General features: G+C 41.1%; 1 protein-coding gene across 1 annotated transcript in view; it reads left to right on the plus strand.

The window, feature by feature from the left end:
• Positions 1-3964: 3964 nt before the first annotated feature.
• Positions 3965-20608, plus strand: part of ANKRD55 (ankyrin repeat domain 55) — a 47269-nt gene continuing 30625 nt past the window's right edge. Inside the window, exons 1-3 of the mRNA XM_060761503.2 lie at positions 3965-4342; positions 12264-12386; positions 17836-17966. Of these exons, the coding sequence (XP_060617486.2) occupies positions 4303-4342; positions 12264-12386; positions 17836-17966 (294 nt within the window). The 5' untranslated portion in view covers positions 3965-4302. The remainder of the gene's footprint in view (positions 4343-12263; positions 12387-17835; positions 17967-20608) is intronic.

Raw genomic sequence — 20608 nt, forward strand, 5'->3', positions numbered from 1 at the left:
TTATCAAATAATATATATAATCATACAACAAATGGTCTGATAAGGCAATTGCAAATTCTCTCAATTTTGCTGTTTGATATAATGCAATAACAACATTTCTCTGAGTCAATTCTATGGTCATTGTTACGAACTTCCAAGACCGAAAATCTGAGCTGATTGAATTCTGCCCTCTCTTGGAAGTCTAGAAAATTGCACGTTCAAAAAGAATGCTAAATCTGACACTTGAAATGGCAATACCCAAAAATGAGGTGCAGAACATTTAAATCATTTGGGGCAGGCCCGTAGCCAGGATTTTCTTTCGGGGGGGGGGTGGTCTTAGTTTGGTTCGGGGGGGCTGAGTCTGAGTGAAAAAGGGTCTACCCTAGTAAACCTTTTGTATCGTTACCCCAATACCTCCATGCATATAAGATATATTGAGCATGGTGATCAGATCATGATATGAATAAACATAACAGTTTAAATAATGTACCAGTAAGGCCTTCTCGCAAACCCCCCCGGCTACATGCCTGCTTTGGGGCATACAGTAAGAGATTTATAGGTCACAGTTCTTGAACAAAGAAATTACAAATGAGGACTAGAAAGAGAAACAACTTCATTAAATTCTATTCACTATTATTTATCTTGTCAGTATCAATCAGACAATTGTATTACATTTTTAACAAATTTTCAACAAACAGACAAAACAGAGTTTGCAAGCTTGGTAGTTGATTAAATGTCCTTTGACCAGTAGCTGGCCACTTGGAGTGCTTCTCGTGTTGCCGCAAGAAGGTCCTCCATGGTGCATGTGGCAGGGCTCAGGTTGCATTGCAGCAGGTGGTCTGTGGTTTGCTCTTCTCCACACTCGCATGCCGTGGATTCCACTTTGTAGCCCCATTTCTTGAGGTTGGCTCTGCATCTCGTGGTGCCAGAGCACAGTCTGTTCAGCGCCGTCTGTTCAGCGCCTTTCTGTGTACCCAGGGGGGAGTCTCTCATTTGGTATCAGCCATTGATTGAGGTTCTGGGTTTGAGCTTGCCACTTTTGGACTCTTGCTTGCTGAGGTGTTCCAGTGAGTGTCTCTGTAGATCTCAGAAAACTATTTCTTGATTTAAGTCAAGGACATGGGACATAAGGGGGACATGAGAGAAGCCTCCTCGCAGGATTGCAAGACATCCAGGCATCCCTTAGCAATGTCTTCATAGACGGCTGATTCTCTCACTCCAGAATCAACCAGAAGTGACTTAAATTATATTCACTGATCCCAAACCATTAGCAGGTGGCTTCATGGCATGCTGCTTATATTACTGCAAGAGTCCTCACTACTGCACATTTAACAAAAGAAATCTTCTCAGAGAGATTTTTGAATTCAGAGAAATTTATAAAGCAGATTTATTGATTTTATACATGAATACTAATTGACCACTATAAGGGTTTGAAAGACTTATATCACTTCACCCAGCCCTTTGAAAAATTAGGGCAAGAGACATGATTCTGTCCCACTTCCATAACTGTAAGGATATGCTTTGTAAGTACAGTTTTAATATCACTCAATACCACATCTGAAAAAGTAGGTTTCATATCCACAAAAGCTCATGCTAAAATTAAAAGATGTTGCCACATTTCTTTGTTTCTTCCCCTCCCTTCCACTTCTGAATGCATCAAATTGGAGAGTCTGCTTTGTAAAACTGAATACATGGTCTTCTCAACCTCAGTTTGATTATAGTGGCACACAATGGGTGGTCTTATCCAGCTGTACTGTCTTATGATTTTGTATATCAGGGGTGCAAAATCTTTTGGGTTCTAAAAGACATGATTGGTGAAGAGGAAGGCCATACACTGGATCACTGGTATCCACTGTAGTTTGCTTCCAGGACTCCCCTGTTCCACCATGGATAACAACATTCCTCTCTCCCCTCGCACTTTCCCCCCATCCTAAACTGAAAGCCTTGCCCCACTGTTTTTATCATTCTTGGGCTCCCCTCACTTACATATTTTTATTCCTACCTCACCCGGGGTTTTATTATTTTATCATTTTAACTTGTCCATTTGGCCTGCCCTTCCTGTTCAATTTTATATTGTGTGAATTTGCTTTATTATTTTATTCTGCTATTGCAATTATTTTCTGATGTAATTTTTGTTTTTTATTGTGTTGTATTTTATTTTTGGGTTTGGCCTCATGTTAGCCACCCCGAATCCACATTGGGGAGACGGTGGCAGGATATAAATAAAGATGATGATGGTGATTATGATGATGATGATGATTATTATTATTATTTGAGCATTACAACCATTTCACTGCCTGACTTCATCTTTAAAATGTTGATTCAGTTATTGTAATTTTAGAGTTTTTTAATACTGGTAGCCAGATTTTGTTCATTTTCATGATTTCCTCCTTTCTGTTGAAATTGTCCACATGCTTATGGATTTCAATGGCTTTTCTGTGTAGTCTGACATGGTGGTTGTTGGAGTCGTCCAGCATTTCTGTGTTTTCAAATAATATGCTGTGCCCAGGTTGGCTCATCAGGTGCACTGCTATAGCTGACTTCTCTGGTTGAAGTAGTCTGCAGTGCCTTTCATGTTCCTTGATTCGTGTTTGGGCAATGCTGCGTTTGGTGGTCCCTATGTAGACATGTCCACAGCTGCAAGAAGAACTAAACAGGTTCCTGGACCATCTTAACAGCATCCACCCAAACATCCAATTCACCATGAAGAAAGACTGCCTTTTCTAGATGTCCTAGTCATCCGTAAACCAGATCAACAATTGGGTCACACCGTTTACAGACAAATAGATATCTACATAAAATTTATTTATTTATTTATTTATTTAGAACTTTTGTATGGAGGGACTCAGGCCAGTTTCCAACAATAATATCACAAGCAATCATTTAAAAACATCACATTCCATAATACACTAACACATTAAAATACCAAAAATACAATCATATAATTACAATGGCCAAGTCGTCACAATAAAATCGTTGTTCATCACCATCCATCCATATAGCCACGAGTTATTCCAGAGCCGAGGGGCCACCACCGAGAAGGCCCTGTCCCTCGTCCCCACCAGACGATCTTAACAATCTTGATGGTTCATAGGGGAGAATCCATTCGGACAGGTAAACTGGGCCGAAGTCGTTTAGGGACTTATAGGTTATAAAAACTCCAACCATCACCCAAGTTAAAAAAGAAGCACAATTAAAGCCTTGGCAGACTGTGCAAAAAGAATCTGCGAACCCCACCTCCTTCAAGATGAACTGAACCACCTAAACTGGGCTCTACAGGCCAATGGATACTCCACCTCAGACATCAGAAGAGCTGCAAGACCAAGAACAAGCCACGAGAGTAAAGACAAAGATCCACCCAGAGGAAAAGTGTTCTTGCCATACATCAAGGGAACCACTGACCGCATAGGGAAACTGATGAGGAAACACAACATACAAGCAATCTACAGACCCACCAAGAAAATCCAACAAATGCTACGTTCAGCAAAGGACAAGAGGGATCCTCTCACTTCTGCAGGAGTCTACCATGTACCATGCAGCTGTGGACAAGTCTACATAGGGACCACCAAACGCAGAGCCCAAACACGAATCAAGGAACATGAAAGGCACTGCAGACTACTTCAACCAGAGAAGTCAGCCATAGCAGAGCACCTGATGAACCATCCATACACTTGAATATGTTGCCCTCATACACAAGGGTGCAAATCTTACTGAACATAGGGAGGCCTAGGCTTCCAAGGAAGCATGTATAGGATTGGATTATCGGTGCCATTCAAAGCATATAAGTAGTGACCTAGGTTACTAGCTGATCAGAGCAAATGTTGCATAGGTGGGGTAAATCTTGGTAATATTTAGAGAGAAAGCCTTACTTCCTTAAACCACATCAGATGCTGTTTCATCAGTCTAATGAATGCATCAGTATTCCAAATGGCACAAGAACCTTTGCACATGCTCTGTCTAGCATTGTAGCTCCTCATTCATCCACACAGATTTCAGCTTAAGCACAGCGTTCTTGTCACTGACGCTGCAATATCAGCAGTGTTCTTCTCAGATACAGGACCAAAACAGCTGATTTTCCATCACGGAACAATGATACATTAGCCAATTTCAAAAGGATCATTTCCAGCGAAAGAAAGATGCGGTCCCTGTTATGTGACAAGCAGCATATTTGCCTTTACGATAACCTGCCAAGGCAAAGCAAATTTAATCCAGGCAAGAAGACTGGTAACAGCAATCATTCCATGTGTTGTTTTCTAGCGTAATATACAAGCTATTGCTCCAGTCATTGCAGCAGCTACAAAACAATGCACTAAACAGTCGGCAATGGATTTCAGCACTTCATCAGTGTTTGATCAACAGAAAGGTAAGCTGTTTAGTGTTCATACTAAAATTAATTCAAGCTTATCTGACTGGAGCTGGTTGCATTGTTATGAATGTTATACAGAGCATTTTGCATTCTGTGTGGGAAATTTGGGGCCACATGGATTTTATGTTGAGTGCCAGATATGGGTGTCTGTACATGTTGATTTTGGAAGGAGAATCTGTCTGTTGGAGTTCGCCCATTTACATCTGATACATAAAAGGTGAACATAATGATTATTGGATAATGTCCTTCCATTTCTTTGGAATTCTCTCTCTACAATAGGTGGCACACAGGCATCATTCCAAACCAGTCTCCTGGGGAGGGAGGGTTAGGTAACGAATTACATTTTCTTATTAAAGTAACTGATTATGAAATTACAGGATAAGAGTCAGTGCTTTAAACCGACTGCAGGGATAGGATTGTTGTGAAATATCCCCATCATACACAGCAATTCCTAAAGAAAAGATGTATTTGTGCCAGGAAAGGTTACTATGGAAATAAAATCTTTTAAATGAACGTGCTATATTTCATGTTCATTTACTTTATGCTATTTATTCTAAAAGTTCAATTCCTAAAGGTCTATAACTTTTCATATGATTTCAATGCCCACTAAAGCAAGATCTGATAGGAGATGCTGGCATTGGATCAAATATATGCCTGCACAAAGATCTTCTCCAATCTCAATCTTTCATCCTCAATCATTTAAGTTACAAATCTTAGCTCAATGGGACTGTGTGAATTGACAGAAAACATAAAGTTGAATGAATGACCTCTGCTTATTCTCTGAATCCCAACTGTTTAATTGTTTTATCTCTATCCATACACTTGTTTTCATGTGTAGTAAGGTAAAGGATAAAGGTTTTCTCCTGACATTAAGTCCAGTCATGTCCGACTCTGGGGTTTGGTGCTCATCTCCATTTATAAGCCGAAGAGCCAACATTGCCCATAGACACCTCCAAGGTCATGTGGCCGGCATGACTGCATGGAACGCTGTTACCTTTCCACCGGAACGGTACCTATTCATCTACTCACATTTGCACATTTTCATACTGCTAGGTTGGCAGAAGCTGGGACTAACAGCAGGAGCTCACACCGCTCCCCGAATGCAAACCTGCGACCTTTTGGTTAACAAGTTCAGCAGCTCAGTGATTTAACCCACGGTGCCACTGGGGGCCCCATAATGTGTAGTTTTTATATTTAAAACTAGCCGTCCCCTGCCACACGTTGCTGTAGCCCAGTCTGTGTATATGTGTTTTGTGTGTGTACATATATATGTGTATATATCGGTGTATATGTGTAATGATATATGTGTGTTTGCATATATATGTGTGTGTGTGTGTGTGGTTTTGCACATGTGTTGTAATGTATTTTTTTTCTTTTTAAGTCTCTTCTGCTCTGTTTTTCAGTGTTTTTATGAGTGATGGTCACCCATTGGCCAGATAGGTGTATGTGTCCAAATTTGGTGACAATTCGTCCAGTGGTTTTTGAGTTATGCTAATCCCACAAACGAACATTACATTTTTATTTATATAGATAATACCAAAGTTAATAAGAAACACCACAATGATGAGCATAATGATGGTTTGTTTTTTCCATCCAATAGTTAATTCCAAATGCATTTTCTGTGTCGAGTTCTTCTCCCTCCCTTTAATTCATCAAAGGGTGCAACACCCTATAAGATTTCCTTAGCCTGTATGGATTTGCCTACACGATGAATGTTTTTGAGGTAATGGTCAGCCTGACCCAACCAAACATATGCCTAGCCCAGCATTTTGCCTCTAGCAGCGGCCAGTCAGACACCAATTTGTCCTCAGCATCTCAAGGGAATAGGTATCAGAATAAGGATTCCCCGTGTTAAATAAATAAGTTTAATAACCACAGACCAGCCAGCCCTCCATAAATCTGTTTTTTCAAAAGATCACTAGAGCACTCCTTGTCATAATGCAAAACAAATCCATGGCAACTGAGAATGTGCAAAGTGCATTCTCCATGTCACTGAATGATGACAAGCACTTTGTAACCCCCTGAGATGTAGGAAAGGAGCAACTGAGCCAAAGAGATGAAATGAGGCTGACCTGCCTCTCTCATTTGACCAATCAAGCTGTCTTGGATAAGTAAATATGCTAGTTGCATATCAGCAACAGTCATTTGACACAAAAAGGACTGTGCATGAGGACTAACATGTAGTTCCCTTCCAGACTGTGGCAAAATTAATATTTGGGGGTACAATTTCCAGAACCACCCAGCCATCAAAATACATTGAAAAGCACTACCCCCCTCTCCGCCCCCCATGGCAAACAAAACTATTCAGGAAGGCAAGAGCTCCCCTACATTAATAAGATTTAAGTTACAACTACTATTCTCTTGCTAGTGAGATGCCCACTAACCAACAGGAATATATTTGAAAATATGGAAGATGACTATCATGCAGTCTATTTTCCAGAGGACTGGTGCCTATTTGTCCTCTGCCCAATCCAGATCTGGCATACAGGGAAAAGATCCATGGGGAGAGAAAACAACAAGGAGCTTCATACTGCCTATCAGCAGTTAGCATCTGAACAACATACAGACCAACCAGTCATATTATTTCCGATCCCCATTATGATGAAGAGCGCACAGTTTCTAATTAAAGTATGCATTTCTAAGTTTACATCTATACATATACATTTCACACGTGCTTTCTTCTGTCCTATTTTTTGTGATGTGTTCTCCCACCTCCTTTGGCAATGTACAAGTGAAAAGCATATCATTATGGCAATGGGTTGTTGTGTGTTTTCCGGGCTTTATGGTCATGTTCCAGAAGCATTCTCTCTTGATGTTTCGCCTGCATCTGTGGTACGCATCCTCAAAGGTTGTGAGGTCTGTTGGAAACTAGAAAAATAGGGTTTATGTATCAGTGGAATGTCCAGGGTAGGAGAAAGAACTCTTGCCTGTTTGAGGTAGGTGTAAATGGCCACCTTTATTTAATGGTTTAACAGTTTTCAAGGGCCAGCTGCTTCCTGCTTGGGGGAATCCTTTGTTGGGAGGCATTAGCTAGCCCTAATTGTTTCTTGTCTGGAATTCTTCTGTTTTTGAAGCCCTTGAAAACTGGTAGGCCATTGTACTGGTAGGCCATTAAATGCTAATCAAGGTGGTCAATTGCTACATTCACATCTACCTCAAACAGACAAGAGTTCTTTCTCCCACTTTGGACATTCCACAGAAATATATCTACTATTCAGCCTGGAAAACGCACAACAACCCAGTGATTCCGGCCACGAAAGCCTTCAACAACACAATTATGGCAATATTTGGGGGTTTTCTCCATTATTTGACCAAAGGACTGGAGAATAGCCAATGTTTGTTTTCCATCAGACGTCCTGTCCAGGGAATACCTATTCTTATGTCTTTCAGTTTATGCCTATGATCATTCCTGAGCATTTATTGCCATGTTCAACCCTTTGTCTGAATCTTTCCAAGTATGGTTGTTAACAATACCTACAGTGCTGGCTTCTTCCTGGCCTCTCAGTGTATTGATCATCACTCATGTTTATCCCTTTATCATGTGAGTGTTTAGTGAGATGGGATGCCATCCAGTTTCTTTTGAGGCGGGCCGAAAGCAATTGTGCTTTTTTACAGCTGATGTAACAAAGGAAACCAATCTGTGTCCTTGTTTCTCCTGCACTGAGTGCCAACAACAGTCCTATGCAGATAGAAGATCATCTCCATCATGCTCAGAATAGCTGCATAAAAAGGCAAAAAAGAAGGCCTGTGCCCTGCCTCTGATATCTCCCCTTGAGAGATACCCCTCTTTGCAGAAGTTTCATCACAACACCTCCAGAGAACTGCAACATTTGTTACTGCGTGGGATATCTTACAGCAGTGGTTCTCAGCCTTCCTAATGCCATGACACCTTGAAACAGTTCCACATGTTGTGGTGACACCCAACCATAAAATTATTTTTGTTACTACTTATCTTACAGCAGTGGTTCTCAACCTTCCTAATGCCACAACCCCTAAATACAGTTCCTCATGTTGAGGTGACCCTTACAACCATAAAATTATTTTCGCTACTTCATAACTGTAATCTTGCTACTGTTAAGAATCGTAATGTAAATATCTGATATGCAGGATGTATTTTCATTCACTGGATCAAATTTGGCACAAATACCAGATATGCTCAAATTTGAATACTGGTGGGGCTAGGGGAGATTGGTTTTGTTTGGGAGTTGTAGTTGCTGGGATTTATAGTTCACCTACAATCAAAGAGCATTCTGAGCTCCACCAACAATAGAATTGAACCAAACTTGGCACACAGAACTCCCGCAACCAACAGAGTACTGGAAGGATTTGGTGGGCATTGACCTTAAGGTTGCGAGTTGTAGTTCACCTACATCCAGAGAGCACTGTGGAGTCAAACAATTATGGAGCTGGACCAAACTTGGCACGAATACTCAATATGCCCAAATGTGAACACTGGTGGAGTTTGGAGAAAATAGACCTTGATATTTGGGAGTTGTAATTGCTGGGATTTATAGTTCGCCTATAATCAATGAGCATTCTGAACCTCACCAACGATAGAATTGGGCCAAACGTCCCACACAGACCCCCCATGACCAACAGAAAATACTGGGGGGTTTTCAGATGGTCTTTGGCGACCCCTCTGACACCCCGTCATGACCCCCTCCCCAGGGGTCCCAACCCCCTAGTTGAGAAACACTGTCTTACAGGCAAGGAGGTGTACATAAATAGGATGCTTGGTTGCTGTTTTTTTTCAGATTCTGTGCTGTATGGGTTTATGTCCAAAAACAGAGGTAGAAAAGTGGTAAAACTCCTTCCTTCTCTATATGTTTATCCAATACAAAAACCCGAATACATCTTTCTAAACAGCAGTGGTTCAGACCATGTGTTTCTGCTGAGTCCTGGCCAAAGGCTACCGCACTAGTTTCATCTGATGCAAAGGACAAAACAGTTGCTAGGTTACCTTTTGATTTACCAGCACATAAAGCACGGCAGCAGTGTGGCAGTGCTAGGGACTGCAATCATGTAAATCAGTGTAAGGGGAGCAGAGGGGACGGTCATGAAGTCCCAAAGGGACCCTGTTGCCAGTTGCTATGGCATTTGGGGATTTCTCACAGCTATGAATCAGAGGTGGACCAAACCACAGTCTACTACTGCCCGCACCATTTGAGTTTCCTCTTTTACATAGACCAGTGAAGCAGTTCAAGAAACACAGAGAACACAAAAACACTCAGATTTTAAACGCAATGGAACAAGATGGATGTAAAAATAATATTCAAAGGAAGTGCAGAAAAATCTTTCTGGCCACTCAACATCCTGCGCAATACAGGATTCTTAAGATAATTGATGTAAGGTATACAGCAAATAGACAGAACAGACAAAATTTATAGAATTAGAAAACTATACATTTGGAAGGAACCACAAGAGCCATCTAGTCTAATCTCCTGCCTGCACAAACACACAACGAAAAACTCCTGAAACATGCCTCTCCAATCTCTGCTTAAAGACCTCCCAAAGATGAAGAAAAAATGTGAATGATAATCAGGATCCAATATGGCTCAGTTTACTAGTCCATATGCATTTTGAGGGGCCTGGAGGCAGCTCCCTCTCATGATCTTTCTCACTATGATCTCCTTCTCGACACTCTTCTTCCATTGTTGCTCACTTCTGCATCTAATTCCACCTGACAACACTTCATCAAAGGAGAAGGAACAAATTTATTTATTTACCATTTATTTATTTATTTATTTATTTATTTATTTATTTACTATATTTCTACCCCGCTCTCACCTCGAAGGGGGCTCAGAGCAGTTTACAGTTTGGCAATTTTCCATGCCATGTTGCAATACAACAGTATATAAATACAGCACATTAAACATAAAAACAGATAAATACAGTCACACTATTAAAACATATCCTAGTCCCATAGCCATCGTTTGCCCAACATATCCTTGGTTCCATCCCACAGGGGGAAGCATCCGCCACCCAACTTCACCCCATTGCTGCAAGTGCAACATGGGAAGCTTCTTGAGTTGCCATGGAGGAGACATATACAGTTCCTCTCTCCTTTTGCGATGGAGCCAACCGGAGGTAGATGTACATCGTGCGAACGGCTCCATGGCAAAGGTGAGAGAAACTGGCATATGACGGGCAAATTAACCCATATGATGAGGTTGTTTATCAGGTCAGGCACAACACTGACAGTTTGGTTGTTCTTCCATAGGTTGATGGGAGAGCATCCTTCACCATATCTGAAGGCAACGGACTAATTAGAGGGAACACAGCAAGCCTCGCAGCATGCAGGTCACTTCACCAACACCTTGCTGCTACTTCTCAGCATCTGTCACCTAAGGCATTTATCTCATTCTACCTAATGAAAAGACAGCCCTGTTTTGGAAAGCAACAGTAAAGTGGCTACCTATACTTAATGCTGGCATTGGCTGCTTTATTGTCAAATGCTTTTCCGCAGCTTTTAATAATTATCGGAGGTCTTATATCTATGATTAAAGCATCAGAGAAATTGTGATGGCATGCCCAAGCCTTTGGGTAAATTATATTTTCTGGCTTTACTCGGGGGTTATCTGATATCTTCTGTTAAGCTTAAGACCCTTAGCAGACAGAGGCACTTTAGGCAAGGTGAAAAGATAACCAAATGAGTTTACTGGAAGAAGATGAATAAAGGGTTAACTCCACCTGGAACTATTATAAGGTAACTTAAAACAATACATTACAAGGGGAACCTTTGCTGGTTGCAATCACCTTTCTGGAATCTTTGAAAGTCTTTTGCGTAAAGTGGTGGATTATAAGTTGTTGTTTACAAACTGTCTTAATCTTCTCTCCTGTGAATCTTAGGCTGCCCAAAAGCTTCTGTTGTCCTTTGGACTGCTGGTATGAAATACTGCTAAATGCAGCAGATGCTAAGAATGCCTGTTTTGGATTGCTAGGCCTAGGATACCAGACAACATCCAAGTGTCTAATTCACTGTAGCTCCGCTGTAAAAAAAAAAAGCAAGAGTCTAGCAAAGAGCTCTATGCAGGGAAAAGGAATAGAACAACTAAGATTGGCCTCTGGGGGGACTTTAAGCTTCATCCAAAAACTAATACAAAGGAAATTATCTAGACTATTGGGAAGGCCTCTAAACAGGGGGAATTAAAGCAGTGGAGAGGAAAAGGCAGAGCCAAGACTTCACAGAAATGCTGTGCTTGTCCAGAGAAAAGGCCAGAGGAACAAATCCGAGGGCAATGCCCCATCCCCAAGCCTGGTTTGCCATATTACATGTTTAGCTGTTTCACAAATTTGGGATCCTTTAATCCAAATAGATCTCATAGTCTTCTGACCTTCCTTGCAATGCTTCACTTTCCTGCTTCTGTGACATTTTCAAAATCTCCCTGCCCTGATTGACAACATAAACATATGCCAGACCAGTAGTTCAGAAGATCGCCATACTCAGACACTTGCAAGAACAGGAAAGTGCTAGCAAAGGGGAATGTCATGCCAGAATAATGAAACAGCAGAAACTAGTATTCAAGATGTGCCAAAACTGTGCAAAAGTGGCATAAAATAAACAATGCACATGTAGGGTGGACACAAGTAAGAATGTGGGGTCAGTAAAGCAGCCCAGAACCAAGAATCACCAAAACAGCATTGTGGAAGGCGAGAAAGTGATTGTTTTCACATGGAGATGTTTCCATTTGTTCAAACGAGGCTATTGATGTGAGACAAAGGGCTGGTGTAATAAAGTTCCCAGCCTCAGATTCAGCCCCTGAAACCTCAGGACATGAGATGCTGCTGCCTGGCAACATGTCATCATGAACCCATGCAAAAACGTTGTTTTTTCTTGTTTATATTATTAATCTCTTTATTGCTTTCCCACCTCATAGAAATGGAATCATTTGCTTTTATGCATCCTTTATTTTCACAGGTGATTCGGCAGAAGAAATTGACCTGACTGTGGTGTATCAAGCTGCAGCTAATGGGGATACCAATACTCTGACTTCTGTCATCCGTGAAGATCCTTCCATATTAGAATGCTGTGACAGTGATGGTAAAGTAGCTTTTTGTATTCTTTTTGGTTGTCATGAGAGGTAACATATAACTCCTATAGCTTTTTCATATCACTTTTAACATGAGAAGTAGACTTGGATATTATTTCCTTTCTTGTGATTAGAAGAAAAACGGTAGTGATTTGTGCTTTACTTTTCATTGTTCATGAAGTCATCAGATGTGTCTGTGCATCATAATGTTTTCCTATATAGCCGACGCTTTCATAGTCCAATGCTTTCATGAAAATGATAGCATGAAAAGCAAGCTTAAGTCATTCGGTGTTCACAAGTAGCAAAACAACATACATATTGTGCTGTCACGCACTGGGCCTATAGCAATTGGCTTTTGAACAGGACGTGCTCTTTGTGCCCAGCGGGAAGCCAGGGTGTCTCAAGTGAGAGGCCCTAAGGATTTTCCTATACAGAGTCTTTAGAAGCTTGAAAGTCTTTTATTATTGCTTAAGTCTTCAACAAACAATCAAATACATCTTAGATCTTCAACAAATTAAACAAATGCTTCAAGGCTTTGAATCAACTGGTGGCTTTCTTAATCTTGTCCACAAGAGACAGGCAACTGGCTTCGTGAACTGTTTCTTTCCTTTAAGAGGAAACCCCTTTTTAACCCCTCCTTGGGCAATCTACTTTCTAAACTTTGCTGGTGTGGGCTCTACTCCCGGCTCCAAACTGCTTCTTGGGTCCCGAGTAGACCTACCAATCAAGGCTTTGTAAATTCTCCATCTGGAGTCCTTTAGAACTGTTTCCCCTTGGAATTTCCCCCAGATGCTGTGAGAAACGAAGCTTCTCTACAGGTGGAGCTAATCCACATCCTGTAGCTAAGCTTTCCAAAGCAAGACTGACCTAAAATGGCTCCCTCTCCTCCCAGAGTCCTGGGGAAAGGGGCAGAACCAAAACTTAACAATGATTGATGGGTCATTGGCCCTATAATTGCAAACCAGGGGAAACCACCTTATTGCAAAATGCATGGAAGTTTGGAAAACATGCAAACACTCAAAGAAAGAAAAAGAAGTTGGAGTTTTTGGTACAGCCGTACCAGCACACATACGCTATATTAGAGGCATAGGACTGTCGTGAAAGTGGTGAAACCATGAATTAAAATAAAACAATTTTGTTTTACTTTAGAGAACAACTCTCTAGGAATCTCTTGGTCTTCAAGTGTGATTCTGTGGTCAATGCCTTCTAGAAATTGATTATAAATTTGTGCTGGAGGACCTATAGATTCCTAGTGAGATGTTTTATCTAGGAATCTCTAGATCCTTTAGCACAACGCTGTGGTCAACTTTGAACAGAAGCTGGCCACAGAGCTACAGTAGTGGTCCTAGAAAGTTTCCTAGAGAGAACCTATTAATCAAAGCCATGAATAATAAAATCTGAAAATGTCAAATCTCCAAATGTGGAGGGTTGACTGTATATCATATCAAAGACAAAACAGTAGCTGGTGGGCTCTGGTGATCCTCCACTTCATCTGTCTTTAAAGAGAATAGTAAAACTCAACATGGAAGGAAGATGATAATGTTAAATACTTGAGGGGAATCTCAACAATCAAAATAGAATAAAATACTTTTCTGTCGGAGCCCCCGAAGGTGCAGCAGGCTAAACCACTGAGCTGCTGAACTTGCTGACTGAAAGGTCAGCAGTTCGAATGTGGGGAGCAGGGTGAGCTCCCACTATTAGCCCTAGTTCTTCCAACCTAGCAGTTTGAAAGCATGCAAATGTGAGTAGATCAATAGGTACTGCTCTGACAGAAAGGTAATGGCGTTCCATGCAGTTATGGCGGCCACATGACCTTGGAGGTGTCTATGGACAACACCAGCTCTTCGGCTAAGAAATGGAGATAAGCACCACCACCCCAGAGTTGGACATGACTAGACTTAATGTCAAGGAGAAACCTTTACCTTTACTTCACATTTCCAGTAAAATATCACAATCAATGCCATTTTATATCATTTCAATTGCATTTTAAGGTAATAGAGATGGCATATGAGATTTTTGCATAATAACTGAAATCGAAACTACTAAGCACTGCAATCTGTTCTTCATCTTTCTTAAATATGACTCAAAGAAGAAAGTAATGTGAAAGTAATGTTCTTGTACTCCAAAGTTCAGCATATGGAATGCTTTTAATTAAAATGTTCAATCAAAAACTATTGGAAAAAAACCAGTAGTGAAGGGGTAAGTATGATAAATCATAATATCATGGCTTCTGACCAACTGTTGTCATGTGGAGGAGGAACATAAGCAGCTCCAGGGGTATGGTGGGATCAGCAGCTGACCTGATACGGTAATAAAAGATGCCTGGTTTTCTTCTGTTGACATAAAGCTACATAGATTACAGAGCTTTGGGAAAGTTAACTCCTTAGAGCATGACTACTAGACTCCCCAAGTCAGCATAACCCACATCCATGCTGATTTGGGAATTGTGTGGATTTCAGTCTGAAAATGTGTGCAAAACAAAAATCAACCATCAATTCCACGCACCCACAGATAGTCATCTTGTGAATCATAAATATCATAAGACAGAGGAGGCAACCAACTACCCTCTAGGATTTTTTTTATAATGAGTTCTATTGGCCTACAGGTAGACTATCAAATGGCCAGGGATGATGGCCATTGTGCCCAAACAATAAAAGAACATTGAGATCCAAAACAATGGGCGACAGTGGGGGTTTTTGGCAAGCAGTATGACAAATCCGGCAGACAGTTGGGGAAACTGTCACCCTGTGCCCCACATTGCCCATATCGCCTCCTTCCACATCACATGAGGAAAAGCATCACCACTGCCTTCCCCTTGTGCTCACCCCATTCTAATCAATGAGAACACAGGAAGCCTTGTATGTTCTCAGGACTCTGTTCAAGGACACTTCTAGTACAGATCCAGGATGGAGTCCACCAGATGTAGCTCTGTGTCATGTGATGGACTCTAGCAATCTCTGTCCTGGTTCTGTCCCGGAAGCATACTAGGACAAAGTCAAAGCCCAATGTGATGAGGTCCTAAGTTTCTATGGCAATACCTTGCTTTCCAACAATCATTCTGTCCCCGTTGTGGAACTAGAGAATTCAGGAGCATCTGTCTATACTCCCATAACCAGATGCAGAAAAAGGATACCTCCTGTCTTCTGGAGTATCAGTAGATGATGTATAGGAATGCAGCTAGATGTTTTTGCAGTTCACTCCACTCCACTTTCTACTAGCAATGGAGTGGCCACTGAGGTAGCTACAAAGACTACTTGTGGCAAGCTTGAGTGACAACATAATCTCTCACTATGATTGTCTCAAGAAGTATAGGCTGAGGAAATCTGTAGCCAGTGAAGCTGAACTATATGTTTTAATTGGAGCTATATCTACCATAAGGCAGAGTCAAGTGTCATTCTCCAACAGCAGTGTTGAGAAGGTGCAACAAATACTTATTTAATTCATTATTATTTTAATATAAAAGGATGGAGAGAGATGCTTGTGGCACGGAAATAACTTGGGTGATTTGGGATGTACACCTTGTTTTAAAAAATTAAGGAGCAGTTGTTGTTCTCCCTTGGGTAATGCCTTGAGGAGGCCTTTTGTTTGCTTTATCATTTAATTAAAATATATAACACCAGCCTTACATTTCTGTGGCCTTCAGGATGCTAGGGTGTTCATGTGGCAAGTGATTTAGTGCTTTCAAGGCACACCAGGGTGACAACAAACAGATATTCTCTCACACACATACAGGGAAAGAGACAATAGTCTAGCAGATGTCTTAGGAGAAGATGTTTCATCCACCTAGGTCATCTACAGGATCCAAGCTATAGACCACAGCTCACTTCATCAAATGGTTATAAACTGTTTTGTTGTGACAGGCTATCATGCCTAACCCCATCTTAAAGTACTTGAGAAGTAATGTTTGCCGAAAGATTGGAAGAATGAAGACTCATTTGATGGAAAGGATGGGAGATTGGGGAAGATGACTCAGAGGAGAGAATAGAGATGTATGGGGAGAGAAAAGGGCAGGAAGGTCACAACAATGAGGTACATGGGCTGATCAGGACTGACAACAATAAGATTGGTTGACATACAATAGTTCTCTGTTTTCTTTACACAATATGCTGAGGTCTGTTGGTGCAGTATGGGTTGACATTCATAATCCAACAAAAAACTGGAACTATACATCATGATTCAGACAGAAGAAATTACATCATATAACACAGTAAATTCCCCTAACGGAATGCATGCAAAGTTGAAATGACGCATGGCTGAATCTCCCTTAAACACATTCTTCCTTTCTCACCAATGTCTTAAGCCCTAGATTACTTAAGAGTTGGACAAACTACAGTACACTCAAAAACTGGTATCACAAAGTTGAACACCCAGATCTTTAAAAGCAATTTAAATAAAAAGGAAGGAGCCTTGTAGACATCACAAGGCATTCCTCAAGGATGGGAATCACTTCAGAAAAGATCTTGTCTACAGTGCCTGCCCACCTAAGAGATCTTACTAGCAAACACATGGGCAGAGCCCCCGTGTCCCATCTGAGGACCAAGGAATGTCCATATAGGTCAGGCATGATATTGGAGGGAGCACATTGTTTGCAACCCTTCAGGATCCACATCGTTTCCTTTCCTTGCACCTTTCTATAGATGTAGGCAGTCTTTCAAATGACCATCTTCTATGCCATTTACTATTTAGTAGGTGATCACCAACATTTTACGTTGCACCTGGAAACACACATATTTGTGGTTTTAGAATTTTCTACTGACATCTGCTTTCCCACTCCTATCTTCACAAGGTGGTCAACACAGAACATTTTCCTGTTGAGCAGTTACAAATAGGTAACCAATAGTGATGCATTCATAATTGGTATGCATTCTATTTAGCTGTTATTTGCCCTGAAGTCGACTTCAATTTATGGCAGACCTTATTAATGAGAGCACTCCAAGACCCATGGGTATCAACTGCCCTGCTCAGATCTTTCAAACCAAGGGCTATTACTTCCTCAAATCTATCCACCTATAATGAGGATCTTCTCTTTTCTTACTGTCTTACACTTTGCCAAGTATTATAATATTAACTAAGTCTGATCATCTCATGATATGGCCAAAGTATGGTGGTGTCAGTTCAAGTCTGCTTTTCTCTTTTTTGGCAGTCCCTGGTATTCATCTAAACACTCTCCAATTCCACTTTTCAGATCAGATTCACATCACAGATATCACGGATGGATTGGTATATGTGATTCCTTATCTGTATGGGAGAGCCAGTATGATATAATAGTTTTGGTGTTGGATAATTTCCTGGTAAACCAGGGTTTGAATTCCCATTCAGTCAAGGAAACTCACTCAGTGACCTTGGGCAAGCTTGGAAAGAAAGCAAGGGTAACCCTTTTTGGTGTACCAGTGGTGCATTCTTTGTACAAATAAAATTATTTTTTCATGTCTTTAACAAACTCTTTATTTTCTTCCCAAGGCTGTACTCCCTTGATGCATGCTGTCTCAGGACGTCAACTTGATACAGTCAAATTGCTGCTGAAGATGGGAGCCAATATCAACACTCAAGATGCCTGTGGGCGTACCAGTTTGACCCTGGCAACCTATCTGGTATACAGCTTTCCTTCTCATATTTACACTTAGAAAGGGTGCCTCTAGATAAGGCATTCACTGTTCTATGATTTTTAGAGATTCCCAAAGCTCCACTGGCAACCTGTTCTTTGAGGGCCTGTCCAGACATTACCTTTATGCCAGGAGCTTCCGCAGCAAACAGGAGGGTGACCAGACGCCGTTTCCTATAAACGCGGAAGCAATCACTATAAACGGGGAAAATGTGAGATTTCCAGGTGTGGAGAAATCACGGATTTGAGCCGAATATGCAGCTCTTTACATGTATGTGAATTGTAAATCATGGGATTTTTGTATTTGAGTTTGTTCCTGGGTTTTAGATTTGTTCCTGATTGGTTGGTTCCTAAAAAGAAGGTGACACTTGAGTAGAAGGCAAAAACTTTGTTGTGTGCCAGAAACTTCATGAAATGTGTGGAGGGCACAGTTTTTCTGGCCAGGACAAAGAACAGAACTTGTGCAGTAATTCGCTGCAGTGATTCTCTATATATCAGCATCTTGAGGTTTTTTAAAAAACAAAACCAAAACAAAACACCGAAGTTTCCGGCAGAAGTCCCACGCTGGCCATCTTGGGAGCTTTTAAATCTTGCAAGCATTAAGCCTGGACAACGGAGGCAGAAATACCAGGGCCAACAGGTCTATATGTGGACCCCTTCTGAAGTTCCAGGATTTTTTGCTCCTATTTAAAACCTGTCATTTAGTGCTGTCTGGAAGCACCCTGAGTCTCTTATCTCTTTTTTCTAAAATTGTGTATTTATAACCTTCGTTATTACAGCTTAAATTTTTCTTTGCTTTGCTTTGTGCACATATCCAATCCCAAGCGTTAGTTTCAAATACAGTAGATATATAAAATCAATTGGAATTTGTTAGTAGTTAAATAAGTTCCACTGATTCAACAGGGCCAATTGGGATTATAAAATGCATTTAATTTTTTTGTATTTCAGTACTATTGAAATATGCCTTGAGTCTTTTTAGAAAAAAAGCCACGTAAAAAAATTAGGTAACAAAAACAGAACTGTAACCCAACAAGTCTCTTACTTCAATCTCTTCCCTCTTATTTAAATGTTGTATTTACATCAAAATCTTTCCAGTGCTACAGTTCAATATTTTGTTTCTTATACTTAGTATGCTTTATGTACTGTGACTATTTATATGCATTTCTTCCTCTGGCAGATTTGGTCTTTTGGGGAATGTTTGTGGCCCCCCTCCATATACTAATTTTAATGATGTGTGTAAAATCCATCAAGTGATGTTAAGACATCTCTGGGGAATTCCAAAATATCCACAAAATAACTGGATGTGGAGGGAAGGGGTGATAGCAGAACAGAAAGGATGTGTTTCATGGTGAGGAATGTTGAATAAATGAGTGCATACTGCAGTTGATACCCAATTAATTCTGTAAGAATGCTTATAAAAACATATAAATGAAATATTTCTCTATGCCGAATATTTTTGTAAGCTAAATGCACACAATCACCTTCTAGAAATGGTAGCATGGGAACAACTACAGCAATTCTACTATAACAACATCACCATGTTTCATTCATTCTGAGTGTTCGCCCTTGTTTGTAGTAACACTACTGCTTTGGGATACTGGAACACTAGGTTCTTGTGGGGTTTTTTGGGCTATAGAGCCATGTTCTAGAGGCATTTCTCCTGATGTTTCGCCTGCATCTATGGCAAGCATCCTCAGAGGTAGTGAGGTCTGCTGGAATTAGGACAATGGGTTTATATCTCTGTGGAAAGACCAGGGTGGGGCAAGGAGCTCTTCCCTGCTGCAGCTAGGTGTGAATGTTTCAACTGACCACCTGCAGAGGTGAGAGGATCCCTCTTGTCCTTTGCTGATGAAAAACATCAAGGGAACCACTGACCGCATAGGGAAGCTGATGAAAAAACACAACATACAAACAATCTACAAACCCACCAAGAAAATCCAACAAATGCTACGTTCAGCAAAGAACAAGAGGGATCCTCTCACCTCTGCAGGAGTCTACCGTATACCATGCAGCTGTGGACAAGTCTACATAGGGACCACCAAACGCAGCGCCCAGACACGCATCAAGGAACATGAAAGGCACTGCAGACTACTTCAACCAGAGAAGTCAGGCATAGCAGAGCACCTGATGAACCAGCCTGGACACAGCATATTATTTGAGAACACAGAAATGCTGGACCGCACCAACAACCATCATGTCAGACTACACAGAGAAGCCACTGAAATCCACAAGCATGTGGACAATTTCAACAGAAAGGAAGAGACCATGAACATGAACAAAATCTGGCTACCAGTATTAAAAAACTCTAAAATTACAACAGCAAAACAACAGAGAGGAAACAACCAGGCACAGATTAACACCTCCCAGCAAGAGATTTTCCCAGGCTCAGGCAGGCCTTCAAATGCTAATGAAGGTGATCAGTTGAAACATTCACACCTAGCTGCAGCAGGGAAGAGCTCCTTGCCCCACCCTGGTCTTTCCATAGATATATAAACCCATTGTCCTAATTCCAGCAGACCTCACTACCTCTGAGGATGCTTGCCATAGATGCAGGCGAAACGTCAGGAGAAATGCCTCTAGAACATGGCTCTATAGCCCGAAAAAACCCACAAGAACCTAGTGATTCCAGCC

Source organism: Anolis sagrei, chromosome 2, assembly GCF_037176765.1.
Source record: "Anolis sagrei isolate rAnoSag1 chromosome 2, rAnoSag1.mat, whole genome shotgun sequence".
NCBI lineage: Eukaryota > Metazoa > Chordata > Lepidosauria > Squamata > Dactyloidae > Anolis > Anolis sagrei.